General features: G+C 48.0%; 1 protein-coding gene across 5 annotated transcripts in view; it reads left to right on the forward strand.

Moving 5' to 3' along the window:
* The window catches only part of RABL6 (RAB, member RAS oncogene family like 6), a 54,412-nt gene that overhangs the window by 10,000 nt on the left and 26,471 nt on the right, over positions 1–17,941 (forward strand). For 4 of the 5 annotated variants that reach the window (XM_030506674.1, XM_030506671.1, XM_030506670.1 and 1 more), the window contains 6 exons: positions 1,405–1,452; positions 7,019–7,071; positions 8,211–8,302; positions 9,208–9,348; positions 10,699–10,804; positions 16,927–17,030. In XM_030506674.1, coding sequence (XP_030362534.1) covers positions 1,405–1,452; positions 7,019–7,071; positions 8,211–8,302; positions 9,208–9,348; positions 10,699–10,804; positions 16,927–17,030 — 544 coding nt within the window. The remainder of the gene's footprint in view (positions 1–1,404; positions 1,453–7,018; positions 7,072–8,210; positions 8,303–9,207; positions 9,349–10,698; positions 10,805–16,926; positions 17,031–17,941) is intronic. The other variant, XM_030506672.1, reaches the window with a different exon arrangement.

Below are 17,941 nucleotides of genomic sequence, written 5' to 3' on the forward strand. Positions count from 1 at the left end.
AATTCCTTCCCCAAAGGGTGCTCAGGCATTGGAACAGGCTGCTCAGGGCAGTGCTGGAGTCACCGTCCCTGGAAGTGTTCACACACCGTGTAGCCGAGGCCCTCAGTGCCATGGGTTAGTGGTGGCCTTGGCAGTGCTGGGAACGGTTGGACTTGATGAGCTTAAAGGTCTTTTCCAACCCAGTTGATTCAGTAATTCTGTGAAGGTGCAGGGCTGCAGGCTGCTGTTGGGTTTCCAGTCCCACCTGAGCCTGTGATGCGCTGGCTGGGCTGAGCCTGGGCAAGTCTCCTGTTCATGCCATGCCCACTGCCCTGCTGGCAAAGGGGAAGGGGAGCGGCAGTTGCTATGATTTGGCTGATTTGGCTTCATGCATAAATGTAAAAAGGATCTTTCTCCAGAAGCAGAGGATCAAAGTTTTCCTTTATTCATAATCTGTTTTTACAATGTTTTGAAACATTTCAGTTAAGCCAACAGGGAATTCTGCAGAGGGAATGTTTCCTGGCTTGCCAATGACACTTAGCTAAAGTCTTATGCCATCCTCTAGGAGATTATTTTCTACTCTTGAGACATTATCCTCCTATTCCATTGCTTTATGTGCAGAGCTACTCCAGGTACAAGCTTCTGTTCTGTAGCCCATAGCATTTCCAAACAGCAGCTGTTCCTTGGAACAGCTCCATGGAGTTTGGGGCTGCTTGTGTGGATTCAGCAGAAACATCTGACCAAGGCTGCCCACCCCTCGTGCCAGCAGAGTCAGGGGATCAGTACCACAGCACTGGCTCTGCAGGTAGAATTTTGATTGTCTTGCTCCAGATTTTAGCAACTCAATTATATGTCGCTGCTTGTAATTTACTGATGCTGCAGCTTGTGAAGAGGCAAAATTGCCGCTAATATCTTCTTTTTCATAAGACACAACGTGAAATGAGCAGGGAAATGGCTTTCTGTAGCTGCAAGACTGCACTGTTTGTCATGTCTGCAGGAAGATGCTGTTAGTAACCGATCTTCCTTAAATGTGTGTATTCCTTTTTTTCCAGTTGTACAGCTCACTTACAGACCAGGCTTTGTGCTTACATTTGTGTCAGTTTCGAAAGAATATGGAAACCTCTGTTTATGCAGAGAATCTATGCAAAATATTTATAACATGCTTCAAATCTGACATAAACCATAGAGGAAATGTAGCTGGCACTTGTGTGACTAAGTCCTTAGGTTCTTTGGCTAGCACAGTTTGGTGTAGAGGATGGACCTTCAGCCATGTTGTGTTTGGATTTGCTTCTAGCTCTAGAAAGCCTTTTGGTTTCCATTCATCTGCTGCTTTGGTGGTGCTGGCTCTGGGGGAGGCTCTGGTGAGCGCTGAGCATTGGTTGTTAACTGAAACGCCTCCTGACATTTGTGTTCTTGTGCTTTCAGCCACCGACGATATTGTTAAAGTTGAAGTCTGGGATGTCGTCGACAAAGGTAAGATTCTCACTTCCTTTCTCATGGGGATTCATTGCTCTTTCCCAGTTTTAATTGAAACCTCACATGGCATTCAGGCATAGCTGCTTCACTGGAGAAAAATGTCTGTACTGGTGTTTTCCAAGTGCATGGATGTTACTTCCTGAAAATATATGGAAAGGAGTGAGGAGTCTCCTGTGCTAGAGCCTGTTATTTGGGATTTGAACTTCAGATTACACCCAGTGTTCAGAAGCAGTTGGTTCATGTGCTCCATGAAATAGCCTGCTGCATAGTGTGTTCACTGGGCTTTATTAGAAACTTCATCTTCTCTCCTTTATAGTTTCATATATATTTAGACAGCTCCTGAGTTCCTGGTTCTGTTTATAAAAGTGCTGTCAAGCTGTTCTTGTATAGGAATGCTCTTGTTAAGTTGGTAAAATGTTATCTGCAGTGAATAATGTATGCAGGAGGGAAGGATAAGAGAGAAGCCAGTTACTTACATTCACTTAGGACTGAAAATGCAATAGATGTAATCCAAACCCTTTTCTAAATGCTCAGCCAAGGAGAGCATTATGATGTAGAAACACATTTTTCATTAGTTTTCGGTTTTTGTCAGAGTATAAAGTTCTGGTTTATAAAACTAAAACCCCAGAAAACCACATGTGAAGACAGCATGTGGATGCAGTGCAAGCCTGGATGCAGTGGCATCTGTGCCTAGAAGAGGTTGGGCTGCAGATGTAGATATTACCAGCTCGTTCTGTGGCCCCAAATGCAGATTTGTGGCTGTTATCCCAGCCAGGTTTCTGGTTTAAGCGTACGGTCAGGAAGGCAGCTTTGTGAGGGAGCATCTCTTGCTGTGCAGGTTGTGCTCCTCGTTCGTGTGTTTCTGCCAGTCAAACCTGTTGACCACAGTCATAGAAACTTAACCTGGTTTGGCTGCTGCTGCGTTCCCTGCAGCCTGAGCTGGGATCTGCTGCACACTGCTCAGCAGAACTGCCCCTGAGGGCACCACCGCTGGTCCCACCCGTGGGACTTCCGTGTGCTTTATCTTTTGATTCCATTAATTTTTACGGAAATCTTTTGATTTCTGTTAATAATTCCCCGTTTTCACAGTGTAGACAAACCCTTCCCCAGATTAGAGTTACTGCTGCAGCCTGGCTGGTAGCACTTCCAGATCCGAGCAAAACATCTGTTTTCTCGCTGCCTTGCAACTTTGGGATGAATAGACAGCCAGTTAATTTGGGAACCATGTGTTCCAGCACTGATTCCTGTGAATGGCTTCTCTGAGCACTCATCTTCTCAACTAGAGACTTGGCTTTTTTTTGGCAAAGTGATTGGATTTGATACGTGCAGATGTTGACAACGGCTCTTCTGGTGCTGCTTTCATTGCTGATAGTGGAGCATGTGTGAGAAACCTCAAGAGACTCTCATCTTACCACTTCATATTCTTTTGAAATAAACCTCATTCTGTTAAGATCCCTCTCAGGGACCCACAGATATGGATTTTTTTATGTAATCAAATGTACTCAATCAGTGCAGTGTAAAAACTCAGCTCATCATGATGTAACAAAATCAAATCCTTCCCTGTTGCCATAGCACTGTGGATCCTTGGTAAGTACAACTTTAGGAAAAGATGCCAATTAATCACTAAGAGCTTGCTCACATCTAACCTGCATCTGAATGTTATCTCTTGACATCTTTGTTCTTCTTTCTGTATGCTTAGGACAGAAATTCCTCCTGCGTGATGCTTTTGGTGAGAGCAACGCTAATTAAACCGTAGACTCTTAGTGTTGAAGTACCCAGTGTTGCTGCAGTATAGTGCTGACAAGACCTGATCCTTTTCTTCCTTGCCTACCAGATCCTGGCTAATGTGCATAGTTAGAGTTAGGCAGAATGCTGCATTTATCAGGCTGGATTTGTAACTGCACGCTCTGAACACGCATTTCAACGTGTGCTGTTTGCCAGGCTGCGTTTTTGTTGCCAGTGTTTCTCCATTTGGGAAGAATTGTTCTTTGTTAGAGAAAAATGGGAGATCTCTATTTGGATTAATATTGAAAAGGTATTGAAAGGCTGATGTGGGGATACAGCCAGACTGTCTAAAAGATATACCCATAAACTGCAATTCTCAACTTCAGTCTTGTAAAGCAGCTTTGGCCTTTCCTCTGCCGTGCTGCCATTCCTGAGCGTGTGAACCTGCACGGGAGATTTGGGAAACAAGAAGTTGCATCCTGAAAAACTTGCTGTACGTGTTTGGGCTGCGGTTGGATGTGGATGTGCAGCACATGCCCCCTGTCCCTGCCAGCTCTGCAGCGTGCTGGGGTTTCCCTCCAGGCTGCCTTAGGAAGGCAGGAGGCGGCTCCGGTGGCGCTGCCTGGCTGGTGGCTCACTCGGTGATGTTTGGGGCATAGGTGTTCCTTTGGAAGTGTGGGGAGCTCTGTTAAAGCTTAGAAGCTGTGAGGTTGGTCGGTGTCCTGGAGCAGGGGGATGGCAGCTGCTGTGCTTTACTGCTCCTCCTGCCTTTGGCTTGGCTCTGTGGGATTTCTGCTGGTTTGATGTTCACACTCACTGGAGCACAGGCTTCCCTGCAGACTCCCCTGCCTCCTGCAGCATCCTCCTCGGGCCTGCTCACAGAGCTGGGCTCATTTGGGTAATGATGCCATTTGTTAAAATCTTAAGAAGTTGAACTTGCCCCCAGCTATGGATTGTATTGAGTTTTGTGCAGTGTGTAGTAAATACCATCTCCTTGGCTGCCCTTGGAACTAACAGAACACAGGAAAGAGATCTCAGCAAAAGTCACAGCCTGACTCATCTCTCTGGCTTTGCAGCACGTTGTGTAACTGCTGCAGGTCCTAAAGCTGTAACTGATCCTGAATGCAGAGAAGGTGCTTGAACGCAGGTGATTCAAGACCAGTTCTGATCCCATCTTGTAACTTGTGCTAGTTTGGTTCCTGCATCTTTTCCCATACACCTACTAAAGAGATCAAATAATTATTTTTTTTCTATTGCTCCCAAAATAGCATTAACTGTTTCCCTCCTTGGAGGTTCCTTTCCTCTCCCTGCCCCTGCCCCCTTTCCCTCCCAGAGGGGAGATGCAAGAAGGAGGAAAGATCAGAATTAATACTTCTGTTCAGATATCCTAAGTTAGCTAACTCTGGGATGCAAATATTCGAGACCTGGTTTGTTGAATGGTGAGCAGAAGCATCTCCCTCATGCTGTGGGCACCATTTGTTGGCTTCTATCCTGCAACAGAGCCGATGGGACACAGAGGTGCAGAGGCTCTCAGGGGCTGGCCACAAACCCAGTCTTCTGGTGTTCAGTAAGAACTGGTCTGTAGACTGTGGGGCACTGCCGTGAGGTTATTTGGTTTCAGTGTTGCTGTCATGCCTGTGAATAAGTTGCAGTCATTGTTCTAGGTAGAGAAGCTGAGCAATGGCAACATGAAGCCCCTTGCTTTCTGAGGCTCTCGGATCACACATCAGTGTGACCTTAAAGAGGAGACCGTGTTTATATAACATCACAATCTTCATTGTGCATTTGCACAGGCTGAATTACATCTTTTCACTACATACATCTTGACTTTATCTAGTTCATTCTGCAGTTTTGGTTCCAAAAATAGACACAGAGCATGAATATGTACACACATGCGCTTTTCAGCTCTGATACTGCTTTCCAGATGACCCCCTTTACAGCAGTGCTGAGCATCATGTAAGAATATTACTCATTCCTGTTGATACACACATAAAGCCATAAGCAGGGAGAGGCTTATGGCTCAGTGTTCAGTCTCTAAGCTCTGGTTGTCACCGTGTCCAGGTTAGAAAGACACCTTAGTGCTCAGGACGGGAAGACAGTGAGAAGTATCTGTGGTTGCTTGGGCTCCTGTTTACATACCTAGAAATTCAGGTCATGCCAAGTGTCATGTAGTGGCCACTGTGATAATGTCTTGGTATTCAGAGAAGCCACATGAATGCCACAGACTTGAAATGAATTTATTTGAAGTGGGAAAAGGCATCCTCGACATCCCACACCTTCAGTTGCGCTGGGAGAAGTCAGAGCCCATACTTGGATCCTCCACGGAAACACACTGCATGAGTGGGGAAGGATCAGGATTAACATTTCTGCTGTTTTCAGATGCCAACAGTAAGGTGGCATGGGGGGGCAAACATTTAGCATGGGTGCGCAGGAGCACCCACCAGACATACTGTCAGGGGAGGGGCCTGGAATATCCTGCTGTACCCTGCAGCATTAAAACTGCCATGAATAACTCGATTTCAGAACTGTTTATCCTTGACCTCTGTGCAAAGAGAATGAAGCACTTTATTTCACTTGCAGGGTCTGGCAGAACCAGGAGGTTTACAGCAGCCACCCCATGGCAATCAGCAGGTTGGGTAGCTGGCCTGAGGTATTTTGGTCCCCAGTGTTGCAGTCTTCTAAAGAGTCAGTGGGAGGGCTTTTTGCAGGAGCATCCAAGCTGCAACACGTCCTGTTGTCAGTGATACAGGGTATTTCTGGAAGTTATGAGAAGGAATTCCAAGTGTCTGCCATTATAATTCAGTTCACTCGTCGTTACAGACCAGGAAAATATGGAATGAAGTTAATTCAGAGCTGCAGTTTTTAATTGCTGTCAGTAACATCTGGAAGATGTTTGGTACCTGCAAAACACAACTCCAGATCTGGTCTCCAGGTGAAGATGCTGTGAGGGCTGGAGCAGCTCTGCTCTGGAGCCAGGCTGAGAGAGCTGGGCTGGGGCAGCCTGGAGAAGAGAAGGCTCCTGAAAGGGAGACCTTAGAGCAGCTCCAGTGCCTAAAGGGGCTCCAGGAAACCTGGAGAGGGGCTTTGGACAAGGGCCTGTAGGGACTGGACAAGGGGAATGGCTTTAACCTGCCAGAGGTGATGACCAGCCCTGACCCTCTGGGCTTTCATGCACATGCAGCCTGTCTCTCCTCTACTTCTCCACAGCCCCCTTGCCACAGTTGATTTTGCTGGATTTCCCCTATATAAGCTCTGTCTGTCTTCTGACTTTTGTTAAAATTCTCGTTGTCTCCTGCCACCCCTTTGTTCTGTTTGGTCACAAGTCAGCCCAAAGCACGTGATGGGCTCTGAGATCGCCTTCACCTACAAGCCAGCGTGCTTCAGGCCAGTGACATGGCACAGCAGCATCCTTGCATCTCTGGGGAAGGCTCTGATGTTGTTGTGCAGTTCAGTCAGAACAGCCCACGACCTTTTGCTGCTTTCACACTAATGCAACAAAAAGTGCAACAAAGCAGCTTCCTTTGTGGCCACGGAGTACCCCAAACCCTGTGTTCAGTCCTTGAGACTCCATGCTGCAAAGAGCGTGGTTTAAGCTACCCCAGGCTTTCCTCCTATTCATCATTGAATTAGACTAGCTGGGATTCTTGAGTGGGGCAGCTGGGATTCTTCAGCAATGCATGCCTGTCCCAGCCTGCCCGTTCCCCATGCTTGTAGTAGAAGCTGGATCTGCTTTAAGGCTGTGTTGCAAGTGCCGCCGTCGTGCCTGGACCCCTCCCGGAGGTCTGTGCCCAATGTAATGCTGCTTCTTTCTCTTTTTTTCCCTACAATTCTTTTTAAGGAAAGTGCAAAAAGCGAGGTGATGGTTTGAAACTGGAGAATGACCCTCAGGAGGTGAGTGACCCTGAACGCGGTGTCTGCCGCTTGGCAGGACGCCTCTTTGGTCCATGGAGAGTAAGTTCTATATTTGTTTCTGCTGTAAGGCCGGCCGGGCAGGTGGATGAGGAGCACTGTGTTCCCTGGTGCTTGTCATGCCTTTGTCTGTGCATTTTATCCCTGTTCCTGCCCTCACCACAACATTCCTGCTGCTTGCCATTCTGTCCTATAGGAATGGCTGCGCCCCAGAGGTTTAGTCAGTAGCTTTGTACCTGTCTGCACATGGTCAGTGGCAGGAAGTCCTTTTGTAGTGAACTTCTTGTGAGACCTGAAGATGCCCTCTTCTATAGCAGCTCTGTATAACTGGGCTCACAGTTACCTTTTAACACCCTTTGAAATAAAGAGGAGGAAGGGGCAATACAAGTGTTGCACTCTGTTGTAACAGCAGCTTCCTACCTGCTCGAGCAAGTCCAGAAAAGGGCCACGAAGACGCTGCAAGGGCTGGAGCAGCTCTGCTCTGGAGCCAGGCTGAGAGAGCTGGGCTGGGGCAGCCTGGAGAAGAGAAGGCTCCTGAAGGGGAGACCTTAGAGCAGCTCCAGTGCCTAAAGGGGCTCCAGGAAACCTGGAGAGGGGCTTTGGACAAGGGCCTGTAGGGACAGGCCAAGGGGAATGGCTTTAACCTGCCAGAGGGGAGATTGAGATGAGCTCTTGGGCAGAAGCTCTTCCCTGTGAGGGTGCTGAGGCGCTGGCACAGGGTGCCCAGAGAAGCTGTGGCTGCCCCATCCGTGGCAGTGTTCAAGGCCAGGTTGGACACAGGGGCTTGGAGCAACCTGCTCTAGTGGAAGGTGTTCCTGCCCGTGGCAGGGGTTGGAAGTGGAGGAGCTTTAAGCTCCCTTCCAACACAAACCAGGCTGGGATTCCATGATCTTACCAGTGCAGTAGCAGTTGCTGTCAGACATGTTTGTTTTCAGTGACTGTGAGGTGCTTCACATCCTGCTCCTGTGGGCAGTGGAAGCTCTGAAGCACTCAGTATCTTGCTTAAGTGACGACAATGTGATAGCATGGATATAGTGACTGTTTGCCTGTTGAGTACTGTAGCTGTGCTCTCTGCAAGCCTGAACAGAGTTATTTACTGCTTCTTTGTCTTTTTCCTTCAGGCAGAGTCCGAAATGGCTCTGGATGCAGAGTTCCTGGATGTCTATAAAAACTGCAATGGTGTAGTGATGATGTTTGACATCACCAAGCAGTGGTAAGACACATTCAGTGGCATGTGCCATGGGACTCCCACTTGTTTAGTGAAAACAAATGACTTCCAGACTTCGTGATTCCCATATGGACTCTGGAGCTGATAACCAACGTAATGAGTTGAAACTAGCTTGTATCCCTTAAAAAAATAGCTTTATCTTCTGGCATGTCTTTTAATTTACTCTTCTTCTGGGCTTGTTTCATACAAGTGGTCTCTGGCGGGCTCCAGTACTGCAGTTTGTAGTGTGCTGCTCTCTGAGGCTGGTCAATCAGTGTTAAGGCAGGCTCAGAGTGCACTGGGCACGTCACACCCCTGCTCTGCAGAGCACAATGGGAAGGGGAATGCTTGTGAGAAATCCCTTGGAAGCCTGGTATCAGTGAGGATGGTTCAGAGGCCCTGGGCTGCATTAATACACAGGAATAATGAACTATGCACATTGCACATCTGCTGAGGAGGGGGAGAGACATATGGAAGCTGGAGTGGAAAGAAGTGGAAAGAGTTCCTGCTGTATATTGAAGCCTGTGGTTCCCAGGTGTGGTGTGGGTCAGTGAGCCTCCTGGCAGCTGGAGGGAAGGTGTCCTTTGCTTCTGCTGACCCACACCGGTTCGTAGGTCTGAGGGCAATGCTGCTGTAGGAGATGGGAGGTTGCTGGTGGAAGTGGATTATTGAACTTGTCACGTTGTTGCTGGAGATAGAAAGAATGATAAACCAGATAAACAGATAAAGAATGATACAAACATATTTACAGTTCATGTGTGTCTCTGAGGGGGGCAAAGGAGCCACAGGCTTGGGAGGACCTTTGAAAAGAATTCTTTCTTTGGGTATTTCCCCTGTGATTTATGCATGAAACTGCTCACAGAATGATGCTTCCCACTCAACTGCCTTTATCTCTCTCTCCTATGGTGAAGGACATTCAACTATATTCTGAGGGAGCTTCCTAAAGTGCCGACCCACGTTCCAGTGTGTGTGCTTGGGAATTACCGAGACATGGGGGAGCACCGGGTCATCCTGCCCGGCGACGTGCGGGACCTCATCGACAACCTGCACAGGTGAGAGGCTCCATGGCCACCAGGCACCAGCACCATCGATGACCGGGTTGCTGACAGAGGCACATCACCTGCATCCTCTGACCTGTGCCGAGTTTTTGGGCTGTCATAGCTCCGAGTGTCTCATGCAGCAGCTTCAGTTTACATGATGGGCTCTTTGATCTCATATTCCTTGGAAACAGCGTGTGCCTTTCAGAGGTGCTTTTCCCAAGGACTCATCTTTTTTCTGGATAATCCTTCTCTTGTGAAAAGATCCTTTCCCTGTAGCACAACTGTGCTCTACTCCAAATAATCCTGCTATAAGAGAGCCAGCTAGTGCAACCGTCTTCCTTGTGCCTCCTCTGTGAGCATCCCCACAGAGCATTACTGGGCACAGCCAAGTCCTACACCTGCTTGGCCAGCCAGGCAGAGATGTGAGGTGCTCTGCTATTTAGTGTAAAATATTATGTGTTGGTCAGGAGCCAATAGATTGTACTTTTTTTCTGTGGATTCATGTTTTTAAGGCTTTTTTTTCAATCCTTGTCTCTTGTTTATCCCTATGTCAGGCACACAGACATGGTTTGATCCATAGTGCAGTCATTTCTTTACAAGTTCATCTCTGTATGTGACTTACATAGATCTGTTTGCAAAACCTTCACTGGGAAATGAACTGCTTGTACAGTGGGAAACCCCCAGTCTAGTAAACCAGTGGCTCAGTGTCCTGACATGGTATTTCTTTATCTGCTGCCGCATGACGCTGCGGCACAGCAACACCCTTCAGGAGGAACAAAGTGTGAATTTTGTCAGAATGGCCTCCTAGCCTACATTTGGGGGTTGAGAGCTCAGCTTGTAAATGAGGATTGCTCATGATACAGGCTGGAGCAGCTCTGCTCTGGAGCCAGGCTGAGAGAGCTGGGCTGGTTCAGCCTGGAGAACAGAAGGCTCCAGGGAGACCTTAGAGCAGCTCCAGTGCCTAAAGGGGCTACAAGAAAGCTGGAGAGGGGATTTAGACAAGGGCCTGTAGGGACATGACAAAGGGAATGGCTTTAACCTGCCAGAGGGGAGATTGAGATGAGCTCTTAGGCAAAAGTTCTTCCCTGTGAGGGTGCTGAGGCGCTGGCACAGGGTGCCCAGAGAAGCTGTGGCTGCCCCATCCCTGGCAGTGTTCAAGGCCAGGTTGGACACAGGGGCTTGGAGCAACCTGCTCTAGTGGAGGTGTCCCTGCCTGTGGCAGGGGGTTGGAACTGGGTGAGCTTTAAGGTCCCCTCAACCCAAACCAGTCTGGGATTCTGTGTCATTCAGCAAGAGCCTCTTCTGTGTCTGCAGTCCCTGTCCGCTTCAGTTTTCTTCTCTCTACCTCTCTGGTTGAGACAGGCCTCCTGGCTCCTCATATTTTCGCTATGCTGAGTCTTCCATGAAGAACAGCTTTGGCCTCAAGTACCTGCACAAGTTCTTCAACATCCCCTTCTTGCAACTGCAGGTAAGACTGAGGGTATACGTGATGTGCTGGGTGAGAGGAATGGATTTCATTCGCTCTGTCTCTAAGGCGGGAATTTGAGGTTTGGGGTTTCCTTTGCTGTTAAAGGATCCTGAGTTGATTTTTGGTTTTGTAAGCATTGTTACAACAAAATTATGTCAGTACGTTGGTGCCTGTGACTTAAACATGCCCCAGCTTGCCAGAGGACTCTCCTGGGTTCACAAATGCTCACCTCTGGAGAAAGGCTCCAAGGTGATGAATAACACTGGCAAGGGAATTGCATCCAGTGGTGTAGCTGCCAAGTTTGTTAAATTTAGTATTTAAGTTCTGCTCAGTTAAAACTCGGATGAGATTTGGTCATGAACTGAACAGTTCAGGGACAACTGCTGAAGATCTTTGCCCTGCCATTGACTGATCTGCTGTCTGCCTGTGCACAGATCCAACTCTCACATTCCCTTCATAACTGAGGCTGCTTGGCTGGGCTGAGTGGAAAGACAAAAGCTGAGAGGGCACGGAAGGGTGGAATTCTCAGCTGTGGTCCTTTAGAAGAGGACCTTCGGGGTGACCATAGAGGGGTCCTTTGGAATCAACAGAATATGCTTTTGGGGGTACATATGATGATGTATCATTGTTTTCTCTTGGATGCAAACAGCAGGCAGTTGATCTTGATTATCTTTCACCAGAAAGTGAAATCTCTGTGTATTTTTATACAAGTAATCCCCATGGAATGCTGGGTTAGGGAAAGGTGGCATCTATTAGTGAATGTCACCACGTCCTCAGGCTGCAGGGCAGAAAGAACCAGAATAAGAAAACTGAATGTGTAAAAACCCAGTAGAAGAAGTTCAACAATAAATGTTAGAGGAGAATGTTGTAGAAATCTGAGATTCAGACCCAACTTGCTGCTCAGTGGAGTAGATTGAAGTCTACCAGCGTGGTGTTGGCTACATGTTTGGTTTTATAACCTTGGCTCCTATGGTAAAGGGATGTCTTGTGGAAATCATGCAGAATAATTAGTTCCCAGGTTACTTTTGTCAGTTTTATAGATCTCCTGTTTTTCTCAGATAGATGCTGGTAAGTGACCGAGACATGAGCACAGCCTTCCTGCCAGAGTTGTTTCTGAAAGCTGCTCATGATGATACTGTTAATAGTATATGCAGTGATTTCCGTAGCCATAGTAATAAGCAGGAAATACCAAAGCATTTGTAGTATCAGGTTTGCTTGGAAGCAGCTTTAGGATGTGAGTGTTAAGGGACCTTTCATTTCAATGTGCTGTGTAGAAGTAAACATGATCTATTGATCTGAGACTGAAAGCAATTAGGACACTGAGATAAGGGAGTTGTCCCAAAGCCACAGAACTTCTTGGACAAATCTTGGTCTTTAGGGAAATAGGAAAACTAAATCTGATATAACCTTTAGTTGTTTGGAGATTCCAGTGATGGTTGCTTGGGAGAGGGGAGGGGAATGAGGTGACCGGTTCTTCAGCTCAATGGACTCGGGTGCCACTGGGCATAGTCCAAAAGGTGCAAGTGCCACGTAGACTCACACATGCTGTGTCCTTCATGTGATTAAATCATTCAACACAGCAGAAACAAACCCCAAAAGACTTCTCATTACAGTTTAGTTCCCAAAATGTGCAAGGGGAGATTTGGATGGGCACATGCAAACAATGCTTGTAAATGTGTGCTCCGTTCTTTGTACCTCGACACAGAAGGTGGCAGTTGAGTTGTCCTGTGCCTGTCACTCCAGGGGAGAGTGATCAGACCATGGCTGCCTGGCTTTTCCTTTAAAGCAGCAGTGCCAAAGCTAATTCCTGCAGTTCTGTGCCCATGCAGGGATTGCAGGCAGGTGCTTTATGTGCAGACTGATAAAATCACAGCATAGGATTCAGCACAGAGATGGCTTGTTCCCCTTCCCTCTGGTGTGCGGGAGATCCCTGGCCTTGCCATTGTGTGCTGGGGCAGGTGACACAGCAAACTGGGAGGCTTTGGGTTGCTTCCACCTTGGTTTTGGGGCTTTGCTTGGTGTCAGACCTCAGCTGGGATGTGGTGCACTATTCTTGTCCAGAGCCACTTGCCTTGTGCTTGAAGGGCTTTGTGCTGCTGCTGGGTGGCTCAGGGCGTTTTGCTGCTCGGGGAGCCCTGCCTTGGAGTGCTGCTGGCCTTAGTAACCACCAGTGCAGCAGCATGTTCAAATCTGTAGGGAAATTGCAGCCAGACTTCATTCCTAAAGGTTCTGCTTATTCCTTCAGAGAGCCAGTACCAGGCTCCAGAAAGGAGTCACCTCCCTGGTACTTTGGAGCAAAGAGGGTTGAAGGAAAGGAATGCTATTGGGTATTAAACACACATAGAATCCTGGAATGGTTTGGGTTGCAGGGACCTTAAAGTTCATCCAGCTCCAAGCCCCATCCAACCTGGCCTTGAACACTGCCAGGGGTGGGGCAGCCACAGCTTCTCTGGGCACCCTGTGCCAGCGCCTCAGCACCCTCACAGGGAAGAGCTTCTGCCTAAGAGCTCATCTCAATCTCCCCTCTGGCAGGTTAAAGCCATTCCCCCTTGTCCTATCCTTCCAGGCCCTTGTCCAAAGCCCCTCTCCAGCTTTCCTGTAGCCCCTTTAGGCACTGGAGCTGCTCTAAGGTCTCCCCTTAAGTAGCCTTCTCTTCTCCAGGCTGCCCCAGCCCAGCTCTCTCATAGGATTTAATCAGTCTCAGTCAAGTGCCGAGGTTTCTCCGTGTTCCTTGGCCTGCCCTCTCACAGCTCCCAAGGGGAAGATTCCACTGTGTGCGAGACTCCAGGCTAGCCTTTCACAGGGGTGGTGCTCAGTGTGTTGGTTTGAAGTTGCACATTTCAGTGTTCATCTTACATTCATGCATCTTTCATGCAGAAAGCAGTGGCTGAAATTCATACCCCAGCACAGAGCACGTCCCCTCCCACAGTCAGTTGTCAGTTCCTCGCCAGGGGAAGTTGTCACACCTGAGCACACGGTTCAGCTGTAGGTATTGCTGGTGGCCCACATCATGTGCAAACAGGATCAGGTCAGCCTGGCCTTGGGCTGCTGTGCTGGAAGGAGAAGTCCTGTGCACAGCTGGAACTGCCTTGTCCCAGGAAGCACTCGGAAGTGGCATCCAGCCGAAGCACGGGGCTGTGGTACATGATCTATTCCCTTCTTTTGGGTCATTGCTAAAAATAAGCTGTTTCTTTAATATTTTAATACCAGCCTGGTAAAATAGAATTTCTTTTTTTAAATGGACTAAAGTGGACTTGAATATCCATCCCTAGTGATGAATGTTTACAAGTGACATGCAATGCAAGCCTCTCCTGAGTCAATCCGAGTTCTTAATTTACTGTCATCTGTGAAAACTGACATAAATACAACTCTGGGATATGTCTTAATGGCAAAGTATGAGGAAAGGAAACCACTTGTTTAATAATAGCCATTATCTAAGTGCCAGGGTCAGCACTGGAGAGCAGTGTTCCTTCTGTCTCTGTTTATTCAGCTGATTTGCTCACATTTATCTCACTCTTCTTAGGAAACTGAGGACAAAGAAGCAGAAAACTTGCTCTTTTTTTGTCTCATTTTTGCTTACAATGTATGAATACATGAAAGGATGAAATCTGTTACTTCAAGAATCTTGAATTTCTCCAATCTTGAATTCTAACATCTAGAATTTAAATTCCAAAGTCTAGAATTTGGATTCTAAGATCCTTATTAGCACTTTGTTTAGTGGAGGAAGTTTAAATACATACAGCATGTCTTGCTGAAGCTTTCTTGTCTGTCTACCACAATAAAGGGAACTTGAGTTAACGGATGACTTCGTAATTCTTTGTATACATGATAATCGAGTTTCCATCTGCATAGAGCTTATGAATATGGTGAATAAAAATGACCCAGCAAAGGAAATACGGATCACTCCAAGCTGTTAATGCAATGGCAAAGGTAAAAATGAAGAATCTAAATGCCTTGGAAGCAGTAAATTAGCTTAAGTGATGATAGAAGCTCTTACACTTCAAGATTGCATCTTCCAGTAAATGAGCATGTTTAGAGATTATCAACTGCTATGAATTACCTGGTCTTACAGTACAAAACAGAAATTACTTATGCCTTGCTTGTTGGTTTCAGCCATGGGAGAATTTGCTATGAATCAGCCTGCTCCATGCAGGGCTCAGGCTGTGCCTTGGCTGCTCCCTCAGACACTGCTGTGCTGTGCTTTAGAGAAGGCAGACGAGTGACTTGCTCGTTAAATTTGTGCACTTTCTTGATAGCTTCAAAGTTGTCGTGTCTATGAAAGCACAGGCTAAGCCAGGCTGAGAAAACTGGGGCTCTGTTCAACCTCGGTAAGAGAAGCTCTGTGGAGACCTCAGAGCAGCTTCCAGTATCTGAAGGATGCCAGAGAGGGACTCTTCAACAGGGGCTGTAGTGACAGGACAAGGGGAATGGCTTTAACCTGCCAGAGGGGAGATTGAGATGAGCTCTGAGGCAGAAGCTCTTCCCTGTGAGGGTGCTGAGGCGCTGGCACAGGGTGCCCAGAGAAGCTGTGGCTGCCCCATCCGTGGCAGTGTTCAAGGCCAGGTTGGACACAGGGGCTTGGAGCAACCTGCTCTAGTGGAAGGTGTCCCTGCCCGTGGCAGGGAGTTGGAACTGGGTGAGCTTTAAGGTCCCTTCAACCCAAACCAGTCTGGGATTCTACATTGCCAATAGTATATGTACATAGAGTCTGAACACCGCTGCTTCATACAAATAGTTGTATTCCCACAGGGAGGTTATTCTGTAAGTTGTGTAGTAGATCTCCTATGTGCTTTTTACTCCCTACAGGATCATTCTGCAGTGAGCATTTGTGTTGTCAAACATGGAATTAAAGATTCAGCATGGTTATTGACGCTAATCTTCAAAAGGATTTGTCATAGCTTAAATGTATCTTGAGGATGATGTAGTTATAAAAGCCAAAATCTTGGTAGTTTGGAGGAAACCTGCGGGTTCTCTTCTGTCTGCTCCCATCTGGGCCGTGGTGCAGCCCCTGCTGTAGCTGTGCAATGCTGTGACTCATGACAGCACAAGCTGTCCCTGCTTCCCGTGCCATCAAGCATGTGGGCTGTGGGAGAGGGAGGATTGGTGCTTCCAGGCACTGAACATGGGGACTTCTGACTCCAGAATTCAGTGTGTGAGCTGCCCTGCTTGGAGCCTGCCCACGAGCCAAGTGGGTGCCAGAGCCTGCGGGGGAGCCAGCAGTGCCCAGCGTGGGGCAGCTGTGGGAAAGGGGCAGGATTTGTACTGTGGTACGGGGCCGTGGCTTGTTCCTGCAGGAAGGGAGGCTGCACCAGCCCTGCAGCTCGGGGCCATGGGCTGCTGGATGCGCTGCAGGGAGCCCCTGGGGCTGGCCATGCCCCTGCACACTCAGCAGGATGCAAGTGGTTATTGATCTCTTCCTGTCGCCATCCAGGCGATCAGTGTCCCATGACCATTTGCGATTGATTTTGAGCCTTTCGAGCCAGCACTTCCTCTCAGCTGAGGTTTTTGCTTGGGTTCAGTTGGAAATGTGGGAAGGTAAGGACTGAATGAAGCCAGCCTGGCTTCCATTAGTGAAGCTGCTCACGTGGCTGCACATCTGAAATGGACTGGAGTGAATGTCCCCATCTGTGGGGCAGCAACTGAGGGCAGAGGGGCAGTGGCTTCTGAAATGTCACTGAGCTGACAGGTTGTGCTCACTCATCTGCCCTGACGCTGAAAATGACTGTGAGGTTTTCATCAGCTGGGTCCTGCTCGCTCTTTAGCACAGGGAAAAATGAAAGATCAGAATGAATGGGTTGCACAACTCTTCTCCACAGGAGTTGAATCTGTTCCCCAAATGCAACTGGCAATGCTGTGTCTGAACATGACACATGATTACCTTATGGCTGGCTACAGCTCACAGAACAAGGTACTTTCTTGCACACAGATACTTTTCCTGCTGCTTCTGCTTCCCTTTGTACTTCTGTGTTTAAGTTGAGCACCGTGAGAGGGACCAAAGCTCCTGTTTAATGCATCGCTGTGGGTAGGGTGGTGACACGAGATCTTGCCGTGCCCTCTGAGGGCACAGGGATCTGTTACAGTGGCCTGTCCTGCTCAGCCCCAGCTTGTTTTCCTTTCTTCAGAGGGAGACGTTGCTGCGACAGCTGGAGACCAATCAGCTGGATATCGATGCGACGCTGGAGGAGCTGTCGGTGCAGCAAGAGACAGAAGATCAGAACTACGAACTGTATGTCATTGAGCCATCTTCTCTGGTTTGTTGGGGTCTAGGTGTCCCCTGAATGTTGGGCAGCGCCAGCTCCGGCATGTGGCCAGGCTGAAGGGTCCAGTGGGTGACATTTAGGGGTTTTTTTGGGTGGGGGTCTTGTAAAATGTCACTTTGAAAGGGCATCCCTGAAATCAAGCATGCACATGGGGATCCCTGTGGAAGGGTCTGGTTCCTACAGGCACATGATCTAGGGAGGGCAGTGGAGGTGGAGCTGAGCACACCCAGAGGCAGCACATGCTGAAGGGATTGTAGATATGTGTGTTACAGCCTCTGGGGCTGAAAGGAGATATTTTCCATCTCTCTGTTGCTCAGCACACAAGTTGGTTCCTCCTCTTCTGGCTATTGCATTGCAGTGTGTTGTGTGTCTTGGGATAGGCAGAAAGTAGCAGCAACAACATCATTGTCTTTAGTTCCCTTTGAATACTTCTGGACTCCTCTGTGCATTTCTGGTTTGAAACAGTGGCCAGTTCCTGCTGCCTTGTGTTTGTTCAAACCCTGTCTGTTTGCCTGCTGCTGGAGGTGAACATTTGCTGTTTTGAGCCCTGCAAAGCCAGTACATCTGTAGCACAATGAGCAGGAATCTCTTCAGATTTGTGTGGTGTTGACAAATGTGTTCCGTGAATTCCCATTGCAAGGTCTGTATTGCAGTGAGGTGCAAGCCAGAGAAGTCAACCCCAGAATGAATTGCAAAAAGCTCCTTTACAGGCAGCTTTATTTGGAAGTTCGAGTCGATGGTTATGAAATATTCATGCACAGCCATTTTCACAAGCGTTTTTCAGACCAGGTTTCAGGTTCTATAACTGTCGTCAGTTGTTTTCCTTTGGGAGCACTGAAATACACCATATTCCCACAGAGCAGTACTATTTCCAGAG

Source organism: Strigops habroptila, chromosome 15 (genome assembly GCF_004027225.2).
Source record: "Strigops habroptila isolate Jane chromosome 15, bStrHab1.2.pri, whole genome shotgun sequence".
NCBI lineage: Eukaryota > Metazoa > Chordata > Aves > Psittaciformes > Psittacidae > Strigops > Strigops habroptila.